The sequence below is a fragment of the Barbus barbus genome, assembly GCF_936440315.1.
Source record: "Barbus barbus genome assembly, chromosome: 28".
NCBI classification, from domain to species: Eukaryota; Metazoa; Chordata; class Actinopteri; order Cypriniformes; family Cyprinidae; genus Barbus; species Barbus barbus.
The window spans coordinates 11663045-11684582 of NC_136756.1; the positions used below are offsets into that span (position 1 = coordinate 11663045).

The following is a 21538-nucleotide window of genomic DNA, read 5'->3' on the forward strand; positions in this document are numbered from 1 at the left end:
GGCATCTTATTCTTTTTTTCCCATCGTTTTTCTAAATAGATGCAAATGGTTCAACAGGCTGTTTTGGAGATTTCAGCCTTTTGATTTTAACCTTAACATTGTTAAACCTTAACTGATTTATTTTAAATCAAACAACCCCCCAAATGTGGATGGCCAAATCTGCTATTCAGCAGAATGGGTTACATTAGTAAAATAAATGCTGATCCAAACAAAGCCCACTTCCTTAAATCTGACTCATGTGAGAGTTCCTAAAAAACATGAAGGCACCTAAATGTGACACATCTGATCATTAAAATGAGCACCCCAGCTTGATACACTAAACCTACTGTACTGTGTGAGCCTTTCATGCACTGATGCTTGCAGAAAACAACACAGCAACACATTAGACTAAAACAGTCAAACCCAGATCAACTGCTAACTTCCTGTATTTGTAAGAGGAAGGCAACATCAGACCCTCTGAATCACCCGCAGAGCGAGACCTTGCTCTCGCATGGTAATGTCAGTAGTTCTTTGTGTGCAGCAGTGCCCCCCTCCCCCTCCTTCTCCCACCCAGACCCACAGTACAATGTGTGCTCTTTGTAGGCAAGCCTGTAACTGGACGCCAGGTGGTCTGTGATTGGCTGAGCCAAGGCCCCCTCTCCCCTGTCTTCTTTTTCTGGTGCATATGCATGAGATAGCAGGCTGGTGTGTGCCTGTGCAGCCATACAGGAAAAGAGAGGGAGAGAAACAGGAGCGAGACATTGGAGAGGTTAGAGGAAGAGGTATAGAGAAAGGAAATCGGGTGAGGAGACGGCGGGCGACTGCGATTAGGGGGGGTTGTAATCATGTCTATGTTCTGTTTGTCTGGCTGGCTATAAGATCAGGCAGCCATGGCCATGTCACTGAGTGCCGACGATGAGGATTACGACTCGGACACAGCCGAACAGGTCAGCACACACTCTTTCTCTCTCTACATACACACACACACACCACACAAACAATTAGCCTCCTCCTCAGGTTCCCTTTCTCGTAGCACCATGGCTCTCAAACAAGGCATGTGTTTTCTCCACCTCCTTTCTTCTCCTTCCTCACCATCTTTATTTCTGAAACAATTTCTGGGTTTTGTTTTATTGTAATAGTATAAGAATGAGAGGTTTCCATGCGACAGGAAGGGAAAAAAACTCATACAACAGAGAAGAGTGGCTCTGTTTTATTGTTTGTCTCTATTGAGCTTCAGGTATCAGTTGTGATTGGTTTGAGTCATGTGTGCCTCTTTCAGAAAGGCTTGTTTAAGGAAAAATGCATGTTCCTGTTGCTTTACCTTTGTGTTTGGAAGTGGTTTATACTGGTTTGCTTCCTTTGTTTTGTTGAGAGAACTCAAGTGTAGTAGCTAGTAAGTAGTAAAATGTAGTAGTTAGATTTTTTGGGTGTGATGTACTCTGACTTTCACACATGTGCGGGGTTGTTGGGGAGTAAATACTGTATTAAAGGAGGACTAAAGTTCCTCAAAGCAACAGCATGACTGGACATGTGTTGTCCTTAAGTTCCCTTCCCAAGATGCACTGCTGTTTTCTAGAAAATGGAACAATGTTTGTTGTTTTTAGGTGAGGACAAAATCTAGACTACACTGTAAAAATATTGGGAAAATAAAAAAATTTAATATTATTGTAGTATGCTTTACAGTAAATTACCTTTTCAGTTTTTCTTCTTCAAAAATTCAAGTTTAGTTTAATGTGTTACTTGACATTTCTGTGTAAATGAGTGTGAAATGTACTAGTAATTTGTAAGTGAAAATTGTTTGTACACCAACTTTTTTTTTTGGCATCCATTTGAAACATTCAAAAATAACTAATAACTGTTGTACGTTATGTAGGATATCATTTTCTAAGGGAGCAAAACATTCCGACTTTTGCAACAGACACCTGTGCATTTGCTAACAAATTCTTGAATTTACTAAGACACATATTAGCTGCGCGCAGTACATGTTGGTGTGAGGTTGCATGTGGATGTCACCGAACCAAGTAAGCCACATGTGCTCACGAACAACACAAATAATGCAAGCATTTCAAATCTCTTAATCCCGTGAAATTTAACTGGGTGCCATATCTTTAAAACTGTTTCTATGTTGAAGACTGGGGGGAGGGGTGAAGAAAAGTGTGGGGGGAACAAAAGGAGGGTCCGGCTGCTCTCGGGCCCCTTGTTTGAGTTCATCTTGGATAGTCTATAAGTCAAAAGGTATATTTGGTAAGACTCTTTAGACATATATTTGGTCTAAAGATATGGTCACATTAGCAGAATTTCTGCAAAATTTTGCATGACCAACTTGAACCCATTGCAAAATCCACATAGGGAAAATATTCCCCTCACATGAAATTCCTGATTGAATTCAGATGAAATTAATTAATGAATTTCAGCAAAATTTTGCTAGCAAAAAAGGTCAGATGTCAGCTGTGAATAGTGTAGCAATATATGAAGCACTGTTCATCTGTGTGTGGAAATTTTTCACCTTCCTGATCGCAAATATGACCAAACCATAAAGCTTTGTGCAATTTGTGTAAATGAGTCAAATTTATTAGTGCTTTTGTTTCACAGAGCACTTAAAGTTCAACATGTTGTCACTGATTTGTTCATCACTATTGTGCAGAGGCGGTAGTTTTAATTCTATAGATCACTATTGCAATGAATCCTTATGACGCATTTGGTCTTTTGACTTGTCATGGTGTGAGCACAATAAAGTGCAAGAAATTAGACATCTCTCACCCATGACCGCAAACAAACACATTCACACAGACCGTAATTATGCTTCTGTTGGAGTGTACACGAGTTGACGTGGATGATCCTGTCTACAACATGAATAAGTGTTTTAGGAGAATGCTTCATTTGTAAGTAATGTTCAAGTCATGTCAGAATTATCTTATGTGTTGAGCATGCATGAACTGGCTTTAAAATTGGGGGTGTGTCAATAAATAACTATGTAGTATTATTGAGCATTATGGAATAGTGTAGACCCAAGTTGTATTGTAAGATTGTTGAAGAATAACAACAAAGCCAGGCAAACTTAATTTCCCATCATTCTCTGTGGAAGCACAAGAATGATACAATACACATGTAAAGCATCATTTACACACCTAAAGTGCATCTTTTCTCTTCGTTTTGCTGCATTTACACTAAAAGGATTAATCTTTGACGGGAAGTTGACAGTCGAGAAAGGAACATGAAATTCCCCAGCATGTCAATTTTACTGAGGCTAAAATAACATGAATGGACATCACAGCACAATTACTCACAAGCAGGGCTTGAATACAACCGCAAAAGATGAAGCATGTGGATTTTTTCAGAAAAGAGAATGGTCTTAGTCTGGAAAATGCGGGTCTCTAGGTGTAATTGCATGATGATAGGAATGAGGATCCTGGCTGATGTTTCTAGATGTAGTTTGTAGAGCACTGGGATGTGATGGTTTCTTCATGACCCTATAGCAAATCATTGATTGGTTGAACATTACAGGCAACCTGCAGAAAACATTAAAAGGAATGAGCCTCCTCAGAAAGTACAGTATGTGCTGTTTGTTTATTTATTTATTTTGCTGGACTCACATATCTGTAGATAGTTCTCATATCCTTCATATCCACTGATGGTGCAGTGTATAAAGGAAGAGTAACTGGAGAACTCCTGGTGTTGTGCTGGGTTCAAAAGGTCTGATCTAGGATCAGCTTCATCAGTCCAAACAGTCATTTGTTTGAGCTGGAGATTACATCTAGGTCCTCGCACATGTGTAGCCTTTGGACAGCTGATGAATACTGGCTGTGATGCAGCATTCTTTTTGAAACAACTATCTCTCATATTGGGTTCCACACTCGGACAGTGGGAATAGAGGTCACAGCTGTGATGCATCACTCCTAAGCACAAAAACACTGTTGTGCTCTATAGTAAGCATTCTTACAGTCAGCAGCCTGCACTGCTCTGCAGCTCCCTGAATCTGTTAGATGATGAAACAGCGCTGGGGAATGGTTGTGTTGTAAGGAAATGATGTCCTACAGGATTTTGCAAGGGCAGGAATAGCTCTACAACAGCATTTGATCTCAATGTCTGAAACATCCCATCAAGATGAATATAATACCATTGATCTTGAGTATATTTCAGTATTACAATGCTACTATTTAGTCCCTGAGAGGAACTGTCCGCAATGGGAAACGAAATCATTAAAAAGAATCTGAAATTAAACCCATTCGTCAACCACTTCCCCCTTCTGAGCCAATTAAATGTTGAATAGAAGTATTCCTTCACTCCACCAGTCAGCAAGAACTGCTGTGTTGCCATGGTTACATTGCAGAAGGACAGACTTCCAGTACTGCACTGCAGTTTTGTGCTTGCGTTGTAATGTATTCATTATCTGCGCTGGAAGGCAAGATAGGATTCTTCTGGAGAGGGTGATGATTATAAGGATTGCATTGATGCTAATATAAGACATTAGTAATGATAAGCAAGGTTACATCTTAGCTTTACAGTACGGTGTGAAAGAAAAATGCAGGTTGATGTGTAATTGTTCGCATACATATGCATCTGTAGCACCTGGTACCAGTGAAAACCATGTTTTTTTTTTCTTTTTCCTTCACAAGACCAGTTAAAACAACAGTGCCATATTGCTAATTATGTCAATTGCATATTTACATGACCAAGAATATATGTTATATAGGGATAACTGGAATTATATATTTTTTAATTTATTTTGATTTGACCTTGTTGCAAATTTAATTTAAAGATATAGTTGATATTGCACCAGAGTTTATGTAGTAATACTAGATTTGAGCCCTGAACTTTACTTTCTTCTTGCAACTAGCCTGTGTTTTGAACATTATTACATTTACAAAGTAATGCTGTATATGATCCCATGTGTAACCAGAACAAATTTGCTGGAATCCGTTATTTCTGCTGCTTATTACTACATTAGAGAGCAATCACAATGAACTCAATAACAGAGCAACATAATGAGGTTCCTAAATAGGTTATATTCCAACAGATGAGCTAGCAAGAGAGGTGCATAGTGAAGTTAGAAGTGATGATAAACAATAGCAATCAACTGTTGTAAATCGCAAGGGTGAAGGAATAAAGTATTTTAGTTTAGATTATTTTGAAGCATGGTGCATAAATCAAGCAGGAGAGTCATACAGGGATTGTTGGTGGGTAAACGGACAATAAAAGGCACTGGCAAGAGCTTTGAACCATGTAGAGCTGCATAATATACAGAATAAAATCATTAGAGAAGAGCACCTATGCTACTCAACACTAATTTTTTAACAGTGTGCTAAAAGTACGCATTTTACATGCTAGTTTTAATGGAAACATTAAACTAACCGCAAGTCTAGCTTATTAACATCCTCAAATATAGCTAAATTACTTTTACCATCAAATCTCGCACAGAAACAGCTTATAACAAAAATCTGCACTAATATACTGACAAAAACAATAGCTTTCCACTTCTATTCCCAGATGCCTAGTGTGAATGTTTTATAGGGAACAGTTTGTTGTACATGGCTGTAATTTATTATTATATTATTTTAATTTCCATTCTTAATTTTTTCCCCGTTAGCCACGGCTCCCCAACAGACCCAAGCCCAAAATGGCTGCATCAACAACAACAACTCCAGCAGCGACCACGTCTTCATCCACTGCAGCAGCGGTCAAGCTGCCGTCCAATCGAACCTCCTCTGGAGCTCGCCGTAGACGCACACGATGTCGAAAATGTGAGGCATGTGTGCGGACAGAATGTGGAGAGTGTCACTTCTGTAAGGACATGAAGAAGTTTGGAGGACCTGGTCGAATGAAACAGTCTTGCATTATGAGACAATGTATAGCGGTAAGAAACTCAATTACAGCAGACACTGAGATGATTCATGAACCAAATGTCACACTGTTAATACATAAAATCACAGAATTGTTTACATGACAGACATCCATTTCTTGAACCATACAGTATGTGTATTTTGTAACCACACATTTTCCAAATTGTTAATATTCTGGATATTAAATTGTCGGCATGTGGTTCCACAGCCCGTGTTACCACATACAGCAGTATGTGTAGTGTGCGGTGAAGCTGGTAAAGAAGACACACTTGATGATGAAGATGAAAAATTTAACGCCATGCTCATGGAGTGCTCCATCTGCAACGAGATTGTCCACCCCAACTGCCTCAAGGTCAGACTGACTGAATCCTAACCTAACCACTAGCCTAAGAATATAGTTCTAAAGTAAATGCAAAGCAGTGTATACTGTGCTCCCTTTTGTTTTGTGTGGGCACAGAAGAAGGAAGTGATTGGGCTGAAGTGCATGTTGGTGGGCGGCTCTGACATTTTTTAACACCCTTAAGTTCCACTTTAGTGTGTGGTGGTGTAGTGTATTCATACTTAGCAAGAGTGTTTTCATAAACGATCTCTTTTCTGCTCTAAGTCCGGTCTCTTGCCTATACAGGTGAAGGATGCAGCTGGGGTAGTAAATGATGAGCTTCCTAACTGCTGGGAATGTCCAAAATGCAATTACGCTGGGAAGACTGGAAAAGTGAGTATTTGGGGAACAGTGGTAGAGTGGTTTGATAGCATACAAAAAAGATTTGCATTTGCATTTGAAAAGAGATACTATTTAAGAAAGTAGTGGAGACAATGAAGATGAAATGTGGTTTACACTAAAGTGGTGATATGTATGTAAGTTTTTGTAATTTTACAAATTCATTTTACTTTTTGAACTGTTGTTATTTCACACATTTAGTTCCTGTTTAGTTTTTGACAAAAAGCATTTAAGGGCCTGTGTTTCTCATTTAGAATGACAAGCCCATAAGGAAATGGTCAAACCAGATCTTGATGCAAATATAATGCAAATAGACATGTGTTGTGATCATTTTAATTCAGTTCAGTTACTGACAGGCTTTCCCTTAATGCAAACGCTGAAATGCGTTTAAAGTTAAATATGATACATGTCATACATAGGAAGTATATCATACCAATACATGCTTGGCGAACAATGTATAACATTCATAAGGTATAAAGTTGTCTTTTGTATTTTCTTGCAACTCTTTGGCCTGCAAGCAAAAACGGGGCCCAGGCTTTAAATACGCATCCAACCTGCCAGGCTCCCTGCTGAGGGAACAGAAAGCAGGACGTGACGGAAGAGAGGAAGGGGACCAGTCATCCACAGGTGCTTCATCCATTAAGAGGAAGAGTGAGAGGGAGGAAACTCCCAGACTGAAGACTGAAGATCTACCATCCCGTCTTCCCCCACTCTTGAGCCCTAGTGGCCTGCCAAGACCACGATCCGAAGTGCCCAACTTCTTGAGGAAGAAGAGGAAGTTATTTGATGATGATGAAGAGGAAGAGGAGGCTAGTGCTAAAAAGAAGGTAACATTTACACTGACATGCATTATTTGCATGAACAGATCTGCTGTAGCTTTTTCATTCAGTAACTTTATTGACATATTTTTAGCCGAAGAAACCCTGGAGGCCTGAAGAGCCTTTAATTCCCAAACTCTCTCACATGAAAATGGAAGAGGAGGAAGACAACTCTGATGAGGAGGAAGAGAGGCAGGAGAGGCGAGAACTGCCTCGTCGTTCATTTAAGAAAGACTACAGCACAGTAAGAAAAGAGGAAGAGCGTGAGGAAGAGAGGAGGGAGGAGAGAGTCCCTCCTTTCAGATCCCTAAAGGAGTTTAACACCCTCCGGAAAGAGGAAGATCTAGAGGAAGAAAAGGAGGAAGATGATGAGGAAGAGGAGGAGGACAATAATGGCAAACGAGGCAGGGACAGCAGCCCTGCACTGAAGAACATCTCCTTATCGCTTGAGAGTGATGCTTCACGGTGCAGCTCCCCAAGAGCAGGGCCTAGCAGCGAAGGTAGTGAGACTCAAGAGAAGGCACCACGTACTCGGGCGAAGCGACACCGGCGCAAGCCCCCTAACCGCCAGCTCAGCGCAGAACTCAGCAAGCAGCTCAACATGGAGATCCGTCGCACAGAGCATTCACTGGCCAACGAAAACCAGCAGCCACTCAAGAGTGAACCAGAGGACAGTGAGAATGAGGAACCAAAGAGAGGCTTACGAAACGGGACTGCAGGGAATGGAGGAGGAGGTGGAGGAGTAGAAAGAGGAGCCGGTGGAGAGGGAGGAGGGGAGCGGCCACACTTAAGAGCGAGGGAGATGAATGGGACATCTTGGGAGCTGCGGCACTTTTACCCTCCTCAGATTACCCCGCTTGGCTTGAACCGCAGTTCACCTGCAGTCAGACCACTTCCTGCACGTTCTCCTCCCAAGTGTGTTCAGATGGAGCGCCATGTGATCCGGCCACCTCCAATCTGCCCTCCACCTGATAGGCTACCACTAGCTGATGGACGCAATCACATCGCTCCCAGAGAAGCATGGTTGACTATTTTCAGTCACCTGAGCCATCGTGAACTCTGTGTGTGCATGCGAGTGTGCCGAACATGGAATCGCTGGTAAGAAATACCTAAAGACTAGTTTATCTGTTCACACTTCAAACTTGAGACTTCTTATCTGTGAGCCTGTCCCAGATGCCACCCTCAATCCTTGTGGTCCATCTCAATTAGTTTACACCAGAGGTGCAGAACTTAGTTCCTGGAGTTTCCGTACAGCCCTGCAGAGAGTGTAGCTTCAACCCTAATTATACACACTTGATGCAGCTAATTAGGTCCTTCAGGCCTATTTGGAAACTACTTGATATTTGTTGGAGCAGGGTTGGAACGAAACTCTGCAGGGCTGTGGCCCTCCAGAAATTGAGTGGAAACTAAAGTGGATGGGTCAAATAAGGAACACAATGTGAACAGGATTGGGAAATCCTGGGGTTGTAGACAAGGGCTGGGCAACTTCTTGGGGTGGAGGGCCACTGTCCTGCATAGTTCAGCTCCAACTCTAATTAAACACATTGGTTAGCTTAGTTATATGTGTTTGATTAGTTTCGGAGCTAAACTCTGCAGGACATTGGCCCTCCAGGACCGAAGTTGCCCAGACCTGTTGTAGACTATTGCGAAATCCCATTTCAACCATTAAATGGCAAATCGGATACCTTACCGCAGGGGTGTCCAGTCCTTCTATTCAAGGGCCACGTTCCTGCAGAGTTTACATTCAACCTAATTAAAAACACTTCAACCAGCTAATCAAGGTTTTGAGGACAACTAATAACTTCCAGGCAGTTATGTTGGAGCAGACTAGAGCTAAACTCTGCAGGTATTTGTCCCTCTGGCAGCAGGATTGGACATTCTTGCCCTACAGTCTTGTGGACTTTACATGCATGCACAAAGGCCAAGAGACTTGAAGTGCCATTTTGGGACAGGGCCTATATGGGATTATTACAATGACATTTTGTTGTTGGTTTAGGTGCTGTGACAAGAGGTTATGGACTCATATCGATTTGAAGCGTTGTAAGTCCATCACCCCACTGATGCTAAGTGGGATAATTCGCAGACAGCCCATCACTTTGGATCTGAGCTGGACCAACATCTCCAAGAAGCAATTAAGCTGGCTTATTAACCGATTACCAGGTCAGTGTTTATGTGAGCATGTATGTGGATCCACATCATCTTAATTTACAGTATGTACGTTTTTCTAATTGCATATCAAACCTGTGTGTTTGGTTGCAGGACTGAGGGTGCTTCTCCTATCAGGCTGTTCATGGGTGGCCGTTTCAGCTCTCTGCACGTCCAGCTGTCCTCTGCTACGTACTCTAGACCTGCAATGGGTGGAGGGGCTCAAAGACCCCCAGATGAGGGACCTACTATCTCCTCCGACTGACAACAGACCAGGTAATATACAGTACTCTAGATTGCTTTGCACACATCCAAGTTCCACCTCACTGAACTCAGAAATGAATTCCTACAAGACCGTTTCTTATTCAGATGGTGCCTTCTCTACTTGGGCTTTCTGTAACAGGTCAGATGGACACACGCAGCAAACTTCGGAATGTTACTGACCTGCGTCTGGCTGGTTTGGACATCACAGACAGCTCTCTGCGTCTCATCATTAAAAATATGCCTGTACTCTCTCATCTGGACTTGAGTTACTGCAATCATATCAATGACCAGTCAGTAAACCTGCTGACTGCTGCAGGGACGACCACTAGAGACTCCTTAACTGATGTCAACCTTTCTGGTAATTGCACTATTTAATGTCATTTGTAATATTACAACAACTGCTTTTAAACCATTCAGATTCCTCCTGAGTTAATACCCTTTTTCTCCAACACAGTCCTGGTGCCAAAGCTAAACCAGTGCCCATCCAGTTCCCAATCTTGCCCTGTTGTTTCCACCAAAGGAAATTGACTCCTTACTGGCCCATAAACCTTCTGGTCTCAAATCAGAAACATCAGGGGCTTGTGGTCAGGAAAATGTCATCACCACTTAAAATTTCCAAAACAACTCAGTTTGGTGAGACTGACACAAAAATTGCTCTCGTTTTAATCAGAGAAGCTGTCAATACAGGAAACATTCAGTCTGGGCAGGTTACATCACTTGGTTCTTGAGTCAGTGGAATTGTGGTCTGGTTCAGAGAGGGACCTGCAGATCCCCAGGTGCTTTAGTGAGAAAGGCATATCAGTAATTCTGGATTTGATCTATGGAAAAACAATTACTTGCATGTTAGACCACAGGAATTGCTGTGGTTTACTTGGGACTACTAAGTAGTTTAAATAACTTTCCTTTTTGAAGGGTTCACTGAGTCTAATGCTTAAAATTGTTAATTACTGATCTCTCCTTTCTTGATGTTCTCTTTAGTGTGTAACAGGGTCACTGATCAGTCGCTGAGCTACTTCAAACGCTGTGGAAGCATCTGCCGTATTGACCTGCGATTTTGCAAGCAGGTGAGCCGACAGGCATGTGAGCGCTTCATTGCTGAGATGTCGGTCATCGTTCCCTTCCAACTGCAAGAGGATAAGCTGCTTCAAAAACTTCACAACACCCCCTAGTGTCCGGGAGGAGCTGAACACCAAACTAAAATGATACCATGTATCAGGTGCACTCGTGTTTGGATTGAAACTGGATTCGCACATTTGAAAAAAGCACTGCAACACATATGTGGACAAAGTGTGTGTCAGCTCCTTTCAAACTGTAAAGAAGAGCAGACATATTGCCCTTAAAGGCACATAATTCTGCTCCTATTCGAAATGGTGTATTCTGAAAGCAAATTCTGTTAATCTTTAAAGAGATTATACATGTTATTACCAAGAAATTGTATTTAATAGGTGGTGTGGTAAAAAGCAGTGGACACACACACATACACACACACCATACACTTAATCCACGAGTAAGCATGATTGTACATTGTTGTTCAAAACCCTCCAAACTATTTTTTTTGTATAAAAGATGTATCAGTTCAGATTTCTGTGCTGTATTTGGTTCAGTACTGGGTATATGTATTGTTCTCTATTTTTTCTTTTTAATATAATGGAATTTTTAAATATCTTTGTTAATTTTATGTCAACAATATTGGAATATTCCAATTAGATTTTTCAGTCATGAGTTTTGACTGCTTTGAATTTCAAGTACTTGTTCTAATCTCAGAGCAGATATAGAAGTCAAATTTGTTATTTTGAGGTCTATTTATAAAACAGTGCCATATTCCATCTGTGTTGTTTTACACAGCTGTAACAGGCAAAACTTCAGCTATCAGTATATCTCATAGCTATGACTCTGTAGAGCGTGGTTCTACACGTGTTAGACCAAACAAATGGCTGAATACTTATTCCAGCTAGCTCAGTAATTTTGTTTTGTTCAACACAATCAGGTAGTTCTGCATTTTTTTCCCATGAGGTCAAAAAAGACTGCTGAACATCCATGCAGTATTTGTCTAACATCATGTGTTTTTATTCCTTCCACAGTGATTATTATTGTAAAATGGTAACTGTGATGATGACAGATGATTTTAATAGTGTGTATTATTGTGAGTTTGTCTCAGGATGGTGACTATAAGAGGGAGTGTGCCATCTGATCTAAGCCACCATACTTGTACCACTATAAATTAAGGCAGTGTTCGCCATCTAAAACACTCTAATGTACATTCGGCTATTTATATTTGTATGTAATTAAAAAAAGGATTTTACTGTGAGACATTTGAAAAGTGAAGTTATTTTCCCTCCAAAAAGTACATAATTATAAGAAAATGTATCTGTATTAGATTAAATAGGAAAATAAATTGTTGCTTAAAGCAGGGAACATTTTCAATGTTAAGAGCCATTGGTAGTCCATATTACTTTCATAATCTTACATATAAGTGAAAAGGTAGAAATGTTCAAAAAGAAAATTGGTTTAATGAAACGGTTCAACAATTTGACATTTAAGAATCACAATGCAGTACAATCCAGTATAAATCTTTCTTAGCACTTTTATTTAAGAAGTATCACAAGGGTAACTAAGAACATACATACTGCTTTGTCTTGTTTGTTAATTCCATATTAAAGAAACAGAGCAACTGACAAAATGAAACAAAGTTATTTTTTGTTAAGAAAAATAAACTTATCTGAATAGGCATATACATAGGAATAAAAGATATGTCAAGGTTAAACAAGGATGTAATGAATCTGAATTTACACCATAACATTACATGAATCCCTTATAATCTAAAATGCCACACAAAAAGAGAGGCTGGTATTGCTGTGGTGTCTGAGAGAAGCATTCATTTATGCAGCTGATGTTTGTCAGCTCTATGCAATGTGCCATGATTCAATGTTTAATAAGGTTTATCACACAAGTGAGTAAATGGCTACAAAATATGGGTAGATCATTTGTATAGGCATCTCTCTCTCTTTCTCAAGTGGAGTCCTTGTTTTCATTTCATTTTCCCATATATGGTCCTACTTTGCATACAAATCAGTTCCATCCTTTTTCAATTATCACCACTTATACTGATTTAACAGGTTTCTATGATGGTTTTCCAGTCACATACTCAATGTTTGACCCAAAAGAACAGTGGTGACTGAGAAACTAGCAAATGTTCTTAGACATTTGGCAAAGAAAAGAGATCATATGATCAAAAAAAACAGAGGACTGTTGAATCCAGAGAAGAATGACCTGTTGTGTATCACAAAACATGTTCATTATGCCACTTATGAAATCACTGACTGAATGGTACCAGTGTCAAGTTATAAGGAGGTACAATGTAACTTGTAGGAACTCCAAAACTTTGCTCAAAAATCTAAAACGCTACACAATCCAAACGGGAAACAAAAGCCGATTCACAGATGTTGCAACAAAAATGGAAATAAAAGAACAACAGGAACATTCAGATCCTTCCATCCGGAGTTATGACGCATGATGATGAACACGCGAGTAATTCTCATTCTTTTGAGTTTCTCACAGTGCTCGCATGTAACAGGTGAGCAGAATGTCTTCAAAGCTGTAGGAAATCAAGTCAAGGCTGTGAGGTGTTGCTGCTGAACAATTGCATATTATTACAGAGCCTCTTTGAAGAGCTTGTGCAATGTTTTTATTGAAGCATTTATTGACAAAGCCATTGCGCACCACTGTCTGAAGGCTTCCTGAAACTTCATGAAAAATTAAGCAGAGAATTTGATCTTCCTCACTGATCCGATGTAAAGACGGGCACTTGCTGTGCCATTCTCACAGAGTCTCTAATGCAAAATGATCCGAAGGTGGAGCGGGATGTTCTCCCAGCATTATTAAGACTTGAAAACATGCACAGCCCTGATAACATATTGTCTGCAGATAGGGCATTCGTTCATGCGCTTCCCGCATTTAGTGCAGGTGACCATGTGACCACACTCCAGCAGCACGCAGTCAATTATCGCATCCATACAGATGCGACACAGGTTGTCGTCATTTGATAACTGGGTTTTGCAACCATCTGCAGTGAGAGAGAGATAGGGGAAAAAAAGATGTCAATACTACAGGTGCCAATCTCTCTGTAAGGACAGGATCTTGAGTAAAGCCCAAAGTATACTTTGGTTTTTACACTTACATTTTGCGTTTTGATTTTTCTTTTTTGCACTAAATATTTTGGAAAAGAAACAGAGGACACAGAACAAGAAGAACAACTAACTACTCAAGACGGCAAAAACAATAGACGCCCGTGTTGACGAATGCTTGTGTTAGTGGATTAAAATATAAAAAATAAAAACTCTAGTATAATTACATATTTATCACTCATAACTTTTAAGGAGAAAAAGCACTGACACTGGACAAGGCTGAATCTTTGTAGCGCACATGTCGAGCACTTGCGTTCAGGCACGCTGTCAAATGGAGTACTATGAAAGGCTGAGCATTTGACTGTGCGCCTAAAAAAATAAATAAATAAAAAAGAAGTATACTTTGGACTTTAATCAATGGGTTCATTTCCTGTATGATGAACCGAACACAACCAAAGATGGTCACCACTCAAATTGAATGCCTCCAACTAGTGATGCACCCAAACTATGGCAACAAAAATATTTAGCTGAAATTGCAAAAAGTCAAACAAATTTTTGTCAGTAGTATTTTTGGAGGACCGAAATCATTATTTGAAACAGTTAGCACTTCTCCGATGAAGTGTTTTGACTGTGTCAGCATCTATTTCGTACACAAAATGTGCATAAGAAAAAAGGTCAGCAAAGTGGGCACACTTTACCGAGACCAAATATGATGCTTGAATAGCATGAATGTAAAATTTGTTAAAATAAGCGACACATTGGCGAAGAACTTTAACATCTAGTTTATCACCTGTGAACATGACATATTGAATAGCATACAGAGTTCACTTACTAAATTTAATTACCAAAATTAAATTTTCAGTATCAGAGTTTCGGTTAAAAATCTAAATCATTTTGGTGCATCACTACATCCCGACTCTTGCATTGTGCAGTTTATTTGAACCCTAGTTATACAACATTACTTGATGAAGGGCACAGATGGAATGGTATAATGGGGGTAAAACATCACAGAAGATACATTTGTATGACCATTAACCGTACCAGTAAAATGCATTATTAATAATTTAATGCAGTATAACCAATGGTACTACTTTTTTCTTTATTCTTTAAGAGTACATGCTATCTGGCAGCGGCCATGCAGGGAAGGGGTTTGAAGTGCATTGACATCACAAACGTTAGTGCACTGGTGGGTGTGACCAGGAAACATTTCCACCAATCGCAAGCCTTACCTGCGATTCCGCCATTGCAGATTGGAGGGGGATAAGCTACCACTTAAGTGGGAGGAGCAAAGCACAGCTATTAGACTCGGCTATGAGTTCAATAATTAAACATCTATTTAATTTACTGGGAAAATCTAAGCTGATCATTAACGAAATCAATAAAACTCCTACACCTAAAAAGGCAATTTTCACTCTGTAAACAAAAAAGAAAAAATTTAACATACCGCTGGTTTCACAGACAAGGCTTAAGCCTAGCCCTAGACTAAAATGCAAGTCTGAGCTGTTTCAACTGAAATAAACTTGCACTGACTGATCTTAAAATATATCAGTGCCTTTGTTTTGTCTCAAGATGCACCCCAGTAATTTTTTTTTCCAAGCATGTTTATAAAAAGTACTTCAATGTCCTAACTGAACTATGAAATAATCCTGGTTTAGTCTAAGCCCTGTCTGTGAAACCGGGCCTTAAAAGCTTAAGGCAACCAGCTTCAGCAGATTTTTGAGTTCTCTCAACTTATTTTTGTAGGAGATTTTTGAGTTCTCTCAACTTCTAAGTTTTATAAACTTAACAAAACAACAAGCTGAGAAAACTCAAAAATTAGGTTGCCTTAGACGTTTAAGTTCTCTCAACTTTTGATTTTTTACAGCACTGTAAAAAATAAGTTGAGAAAACTAAAAAATCTGCTGAAGCTGGTTGCCTTAAACGTTTCTTTTTACAGAACTTTAAGTCAGACTGTGAAATAATTTCTTACCTGCAGTGATGGGGTTGCTCACATTTTCCACTGACAGACAAACAAAAGAAAAAAAAAAAATAATTTTAGGAACAATATATTTTTAAAGAATATTTTTAAAGAATTTATATATATATTTTAAAATGATTTTTCAATTTACATACAGTTGGCAGTTATGTCAAAAAGTTAATCTTAAACTGTGTGTTGCTGTATATATGGAGCAGTGTAAGTGCAGCTCTGCATTTAACACACTAGATTTGCGATTGTCCTCGTTCTCCCGGTAAAGTCTCCTGACGCGCTCCACCAGCTCCCACTTCTCACAGCAGCCGGAGAAGCTCACAAAGTTCCTCGCCAGGATCTCCTTTAGCTGCCGTACGGTCAGCTGCTCCACGTCATCAAGAGACAACAGGTCTGACAGAGAAGCTCTAGCCTGCCACCGCGTCTGAGGACTAACCTGATGGTAAAAACACATAGTCATATTGTCAATGCAATTTCAGAAATTATTATATTCAATAATCACCGGAAATGACCATGCCATTCCTTTCAGTTTTCACTAAGTGACTTAACTCACCTCTGGCGTGAGTTCTGTCTGTTCAAGGTTAAGAAGTGAGACTGAAGTGGAGTCCTCAATATCCTATCAGCAAGGAATGTTTACACAGAGAGAGTATAATTAGCCATCCATGCTAAGCCCTTACAGCTTTAGCAAGGATTCCTGCCACCAGTAAACAAGTAAGAAGCATCTTTTAAGTTTGACATCATTTCAGCTTTTTTGTTAATAGATGTAAATGGAATGAAGTGCACTTCCAAAGCCAAAAGTGTGCAAACCAGTTCTGCCACACGCCTTTTGAGAACTAATTAATGTTTCACTTCTGCTCCCTGGATCAGCTGAGGAAGAGGCCATGTTTGACATGAAATACTATACTGCTCTTGTATCTGAGCATATGCTTCCTACTTAGTAGGAAGTTAGAAACATAAATAGTAAGTATTACGTTTCAAGCAGCACTATGCTATTATAGTCACATGGTTTTGTCATATTGCATGTCCAATTTAGTGCTGTACAGTTATCATCTTAGGGAAAAATAACATTTCACAATTTTATTTCAATTGTGTAATGTTTTAGCCATTAAAATGTAATACAAATTAAGTAATTTATTACATATTAAAACATATTACTTTCAGTTCATTTGACACAAACAGGAAGCTTGAGTCAAGAGCATATAGAAAATTTGTATTCTGGAATGTATGTAAATGTGTTGTTCCAAACTAGGGCTCGGTGATATGTGAAAAAAAAAAGAAAAAGTATTTGATCAATAATCACCATACAGAATATCGAATATCTGATTATGTTGTCTACCTGCCCTGCTCACACTGTGTTATTAAATTAGTTTGAAATGATTTTCATTTTGTGAGGAGAACTGCTGAAGAAAATCTAATTTTAGATTCACAATGAAAGTTGACATTTTTATTGTGATTCTAAAAATGATAAAACGGTGCATGTTCAACGCACAGAGGCATGTCTTCATTAAATTATTTTTTCATAAGGTCCAATAATTTCTCTTTTATCACCAAGGTAGACATTTAATTTTTCCTCGAAGTTTAATTTCCTTAATTATAACATTTCACTGTTTTTAAACCTGCAGTCAAGCTATAATGCATATTATATATTTATTTTAATGGAGCTGCCAACACTGGAAACTTAATTCAGCAAATATTCAGAAACAGGTGCAGTTATACATACATTACAATTTTATTTTTTTCTATTACTATATAACTTTTGCTATATAAAGTACTCCTTTTGCTGTAAGACTGCATATCGAAATACTTAAAGTTTTTAAAATAAGACAAATCACTACCTATTCCAAATGTATACAGGACACACCTGATTGGTGGACTCTGAGCTGTTGCTCCTACTGATTGGTTCTCCTTGAGTTGGAGAGAGTGCTGAGAGAGGGGAAGTGGGCTCTTCCATTGAAGGAGGTGGGCTATACAGGGGGCGTGACTGCAGAGAGGGTGTGTCTGGATCATCCTCACTTTCTGCCCCTTGATGGCAAAGCACCAAGTCCACAAGGTCCTCCTTCTCCCTAAGAAAGCATTTAAACAATTCCAAAACACTAACAATATTTCCATAATATACCCAGTTATTAATAATGCTCACTTTCCAATGTCTGTGCAAAAGTACCTGCAGGTATCAGTGTTAATGTTGTGTAACGTGAGGTACTGCCGCAAGTCTTTAACACGCAGGCGCATGAGCTGGGGACGCTGGAATGCAGTGCCCTTCAGTAGGTGACAAGTCGTGCATCGGCGCAGGTTTTCCTGAAGTACCGAGCACAGCGAACAAAAACTCTTCTGACAGTCACAACAGATGTGCTACAGTGGAGAAAAAGAGAGTCTGTGCTGAATCAAAAGGACAAAATGCAAGGTTATAATTGTAAAGTAATTGCAATTTTAACTGTAGTGTGTTATTCAATGTTACATTTAAAGTAAATATATTTAAAATATACTAAAACGCAACTTCATCATTACAAATTACAAATACATGACAATTGAAATGACATAAAATTTTAGTTCACCATAAATGCTCGATACAGTCAGCAGTACATTTAAACCGTATTTCAAAGACGTACTTAAGTCCTGCTTATGGGAAAGCAATCAAAAAATCTTCTACTAACTGCATTTATTTATAACTTTTATCTAGAATACATTTTCATTTAAATTTCACAAATAAAAAGATTTGTGCATTTTAGTCCATGCAAGTTAGATCTGAGGTCGTCTACACTATATGCATTAATATATTGCTAAAATTGGCCAAATAAACTTTTAGTACATTTTAAAAATGCAGACTTTCTCTTCTTTGTAAAATAGGCCAAAAATATTGAGGACTTATCTTCCATGCAGGGTAGTATAGAAATGTTTGTCAAATAAAATTATATACAGAATGAAAACATCCCTTTCCTTAATACCACCCACTAACCATTTTTGTCAGGCTGTGACTCCAATTTTGTTTAGAACAAGCACAAGCCTGTCCTTCCTGATTCAGTAGGACATATGTCATTGTGTTTGTCAAAGTGGTTCATGCCATCTTTAAACTAATAAAGGCTTTTAGGTTTAATGTGCAAGCAAATGCGATGGAATGGCAGCGGCAGGTGTGCAGGTCTCCCTACCCTCCTCCTAAAGACAGAGAAGGCTTGTCCACAGGCCTGACACACCAGACTGGTGCTGGTGGGCGGGTAGGTGGAGTATCCTGCAGTGGGAGCGAAACGAAACAGCCCCGCACCTGCCCCAAAACCTGGCTGCTGCCCTCTCACGGCCCCGGTACCCATCACCTCATTCAGCAGACCACAGCATGATGCCCACATGGATGAGGCCCCCGCCTGCACGGAAAACAAAAAACTTTAAAAACATACAAAGACAATGATCTTCAATAAGTCTTTTTCAAACCCCTGAGCTTGTATTAAGAGTAGGAGTATAACAACACACCCAGGGGGCTGTTTCATAAAACAAGTTACTTTTTAAAGATATGACTATTTCAAAGACGTATGATAAAGTTAACAATATGTAGTTTATTATAACCAGAATAAAAATGTTCATGATTAGACATGTTTACATTCTGTCCCTGACTACATATACTGAAAAAGTTCGAAATTTGTGTCATTTATTAATGCAGTTTATGTAATTTATTAAGAATAATTAAAGTCACTGTGAAATCAAAATGGACAATTCTTTTTTTATAGATTATTGCAGTGTATATTATTATTATAAATTACTTATCCATACACATTTTGTGAACTCATGCACCCTGAGAATCTTTACTCAAACTAATTTCCCATACAATAGGGAAGAAAAGGCGATTACAACTTCCATTTCAAGCCAACTTTATTAAACACGGGAGCTCAAATGTTTTATCTTCTAGATTTATTTATTTCATTTTTGATGCACTCTTTGAATGTACATCAATCTTTGTTTATATGTAAATAAAAGTCAACATTAAAATTAGCCTAAACTAAATTGGCCAATTCATATAGTTGCTATCCACAATACATTTTATTGCATTTTTGTAATTAAATAAATTGTGACAATAAACTGGAACACCTCTTATTAAGCCTCCAACATGTAAATACTGCAATTGTGCATGATAACAATAGTTTTACACATCCGTGTAAAAAAACACACACACAAAAAAAAACACAGATGGGAAAAGGACTAAGCCATAACAAGAGATTAGTGTGCTTTAATGACTTCTGACTGCAACCAGAGCTCTTAGTGACACTCAACAGAGAGGAACCATGGTGTTTTTATTTTGATAGGGAGCCAGCATGATCATCAACTCCCGATTGTGTCATTGTGTGGCACAGTGAAGGATCAGTCCTGTTGCTGGATCTCACCTCCCAACAAATGAAGAGTTAAAAACAAACAGCCACATTAATGAGCATTGCATCTAATACTTGAATACTGATATTCAACACATAAATGATATTAACTGCTAGATGCTGATTAATACATATTTAAGACATGTCATCAATGCACAAAATCACACAATGCAAATATGCATGAAATGCTAAACTGGAAATCAGTTGGTACTTATCGAGCTGATAGCAAAGGCAGCAGATTATTAATGCTAGCATGATACACAGCCAATAAAGAGACAAGTTCAAAACTAAACGAGTATGATGAGAAATGACTGTACCTTCATAGCAACTCCAGAACACCGCGGGGAGTCACCCAGCTGTATGTTAAGGCAGGCTGGCCATTGCTCGTGAACGGCTAACTCTTCATTTTCAGTCGCGGTCTACAGCCTCACCAGGATCGCTATGCAACTGTAATGAAGCGTTTTTAGCCAATCACAGCAGCAGTAACCCTGTGACGCAATTACAAACAGCCAATCACCTCTTACCTCCACTAGTACTGCGGAAGTTCGTGATGAGTGGTCTCTGCTGTATTTATTGCGCTTCATGGAATGGAATTGCTTTGTTTTTATGTGGTTTAATGATTTTAGCATGATTGTTTGATCTCAGGTAAAATTGGTTTGCCTCTTAGAACCATTGTTGATCAGAATCGGAATTATTGTTTGGTGATATAAATGTGTTGCCAAACTGTAAGCTGAAATTGTTTTTGAACCTCTTTTAGTAACTTACTTGTGAACAAATCAGAAAAATCCCAAGATATATAAATATTGTCATGCCACATAAATATTCTGAACACTAGCGACCTCTTCCGTATGTAAAATGAAATAACTTGCTTCATTATTTACAGTTGTTACACACACCTGATTCAACCATTAAACACGATTAACGTATTTGTATCAGAAATATTGATATAATTCTCTGAGTTATAAGTATATAAAATTGCAATAAGCTATGTGTAGCCAAATAAATAAAAACATGGTTGTCAGAGAGCTTGTTCTCTAATCGATGTATCGGCGCTCTGCATCGCGTACTAAAACCTTTCTATTGAACAGATTTTAAAAAGCTGATTTCAATGGTTCATCCACATCGGACGGTTTCGAGTTTCATTCAACCGCGATCAGACTCGCAACGATCCGTGTTGATAACTCAGCCACTTAAAACGAAGCGTTCACAAGAACCGAATCGCACTAAAACATGATCGATTCATCTGTGCTCTACACCGCGCCCTGAAACGCAAAGGGAACTGGAGGGTATTTTGAAGAAATGTCTCCGTCAGGTTGTTAGCAAATGATCCATATG

The 21538-nt window shown here is 39.0% G+C and overlaps 2 protein-coding genes across 5 annotated transcripts; one reads left to right on the plus strand and one right to left on the minus strand.

The window, feature by feature from the left end:
• Positions 1-672: 672 nt before the first annotated feature.
• On the plus strand, positions 673-12438 carry LOC306847970 (lysine-specific demethylase 2B-like). 3 transcript variants are annotated; one of them, XM_079382247.1, is made up of 10 exons: positions 673-926; positions 5567-5833; positions 6028-6171; positions 6445-6531; positions 7056-7364; positions 7450-8453; positions 9352-9515; positions 9615-9776; positions 9904-10122; positions 10743-12438. In XM_079382247.1, the coding sequence occupies exons 1-10, from the start codon at positions 870-872 to the stop codon at positions 10931-10933; spliced, it is 2604 nt and encodes an 867-aa protein (XP_079238373.1). In that variant the 5' UTR covers positions 673-869; the 3' UTR covers positions 10934-12438. The 3 variants fall into 3 exon arrangements, with proteins under 3 accessions (XP_079238373.1, XP_079238372.1, XP_079238374.1); XM_079382246.1 differs by having other exon boundaries at positions 727-926; positions 7047-7364; XM_079382248.1 differs by having other exon boundaries at positions 727-926; positions 7047-7364; positions 10219-12071.
• Positions 12254-20651, minus strand: LOC306847972 (E3 ubiquitin-protein ligase RNF34-like). Of its 2 annotated transcripts, XM_079382250.1 has the most exons (9): positions 20521-20651; positions 18998-19207; positions 18016-18203; positions 17716-17917; positions 16408-16470; positions 16089-16290; positions 15858-15887; positions 15118-15159; positions 12257-13827 (listed from the first exon to the last, which is right to left on the minus strand). In XM_079382250.1, the coding sequence occupies exons 1-9, from the start codon at positions 20524-20526 to the stop codon at positions 13643-13645; spliced, it is 1128 nt and encodes a 375-aa protein (XP_079238376.1). In that variant the 5' UTR covers positions 20527-20651; the 3' UTR covers positions 12257-13642. The 2 variants fall into 2 exon arrangements, with proteins under 2 accessions (XP_079238377.1, XP_079238376.1); XM_079382251.1 differs by lacking the exon at positions 15118-15159 and having other exon boundaries at positions 12254-13827.
• Positions 20652-21538: the final 887 nt, after the last annotated feature.

Coding starts and splice junctions, on each gene's coding strand:
- LOC306847970 (XM_079382246.1), top strand. CDS start 870: ATGGCCATGTCACTGAGTGCCGACGATGAGGATTACGACTCGGACACA. Junction 5,834..6,027: donor TTATGAGACAATGTATAGCG/GTAAGAAACTCA, acceptor GTGGTTCCACAG/CCCGTGTTACCACATACAGC. Junction 6,532..7,046: donor ACGCTGGGAAGACTGGAAAA/GTGAGTATTTGG, acceptor TGCAACTCTTTG/GCCTGCAAGCAAAAACGGGG.
- LOC306847972 (XM_079382250.1), bottom strand. Junction 16,291..16,407: donor AGACAGAACTCACGCCAGAG/GTGAGTTAAGTC, acceptor TTTTACCATCAG/GTTAGTCCTCAGACGCGGTG. Junction 15,888..16,088: donor CGAGGACAATCGCAAATCTA/GTGTGTTAAATG, acceptor TTTGTCTGTCAG/TGGAAAATGTGAGCAACCCC.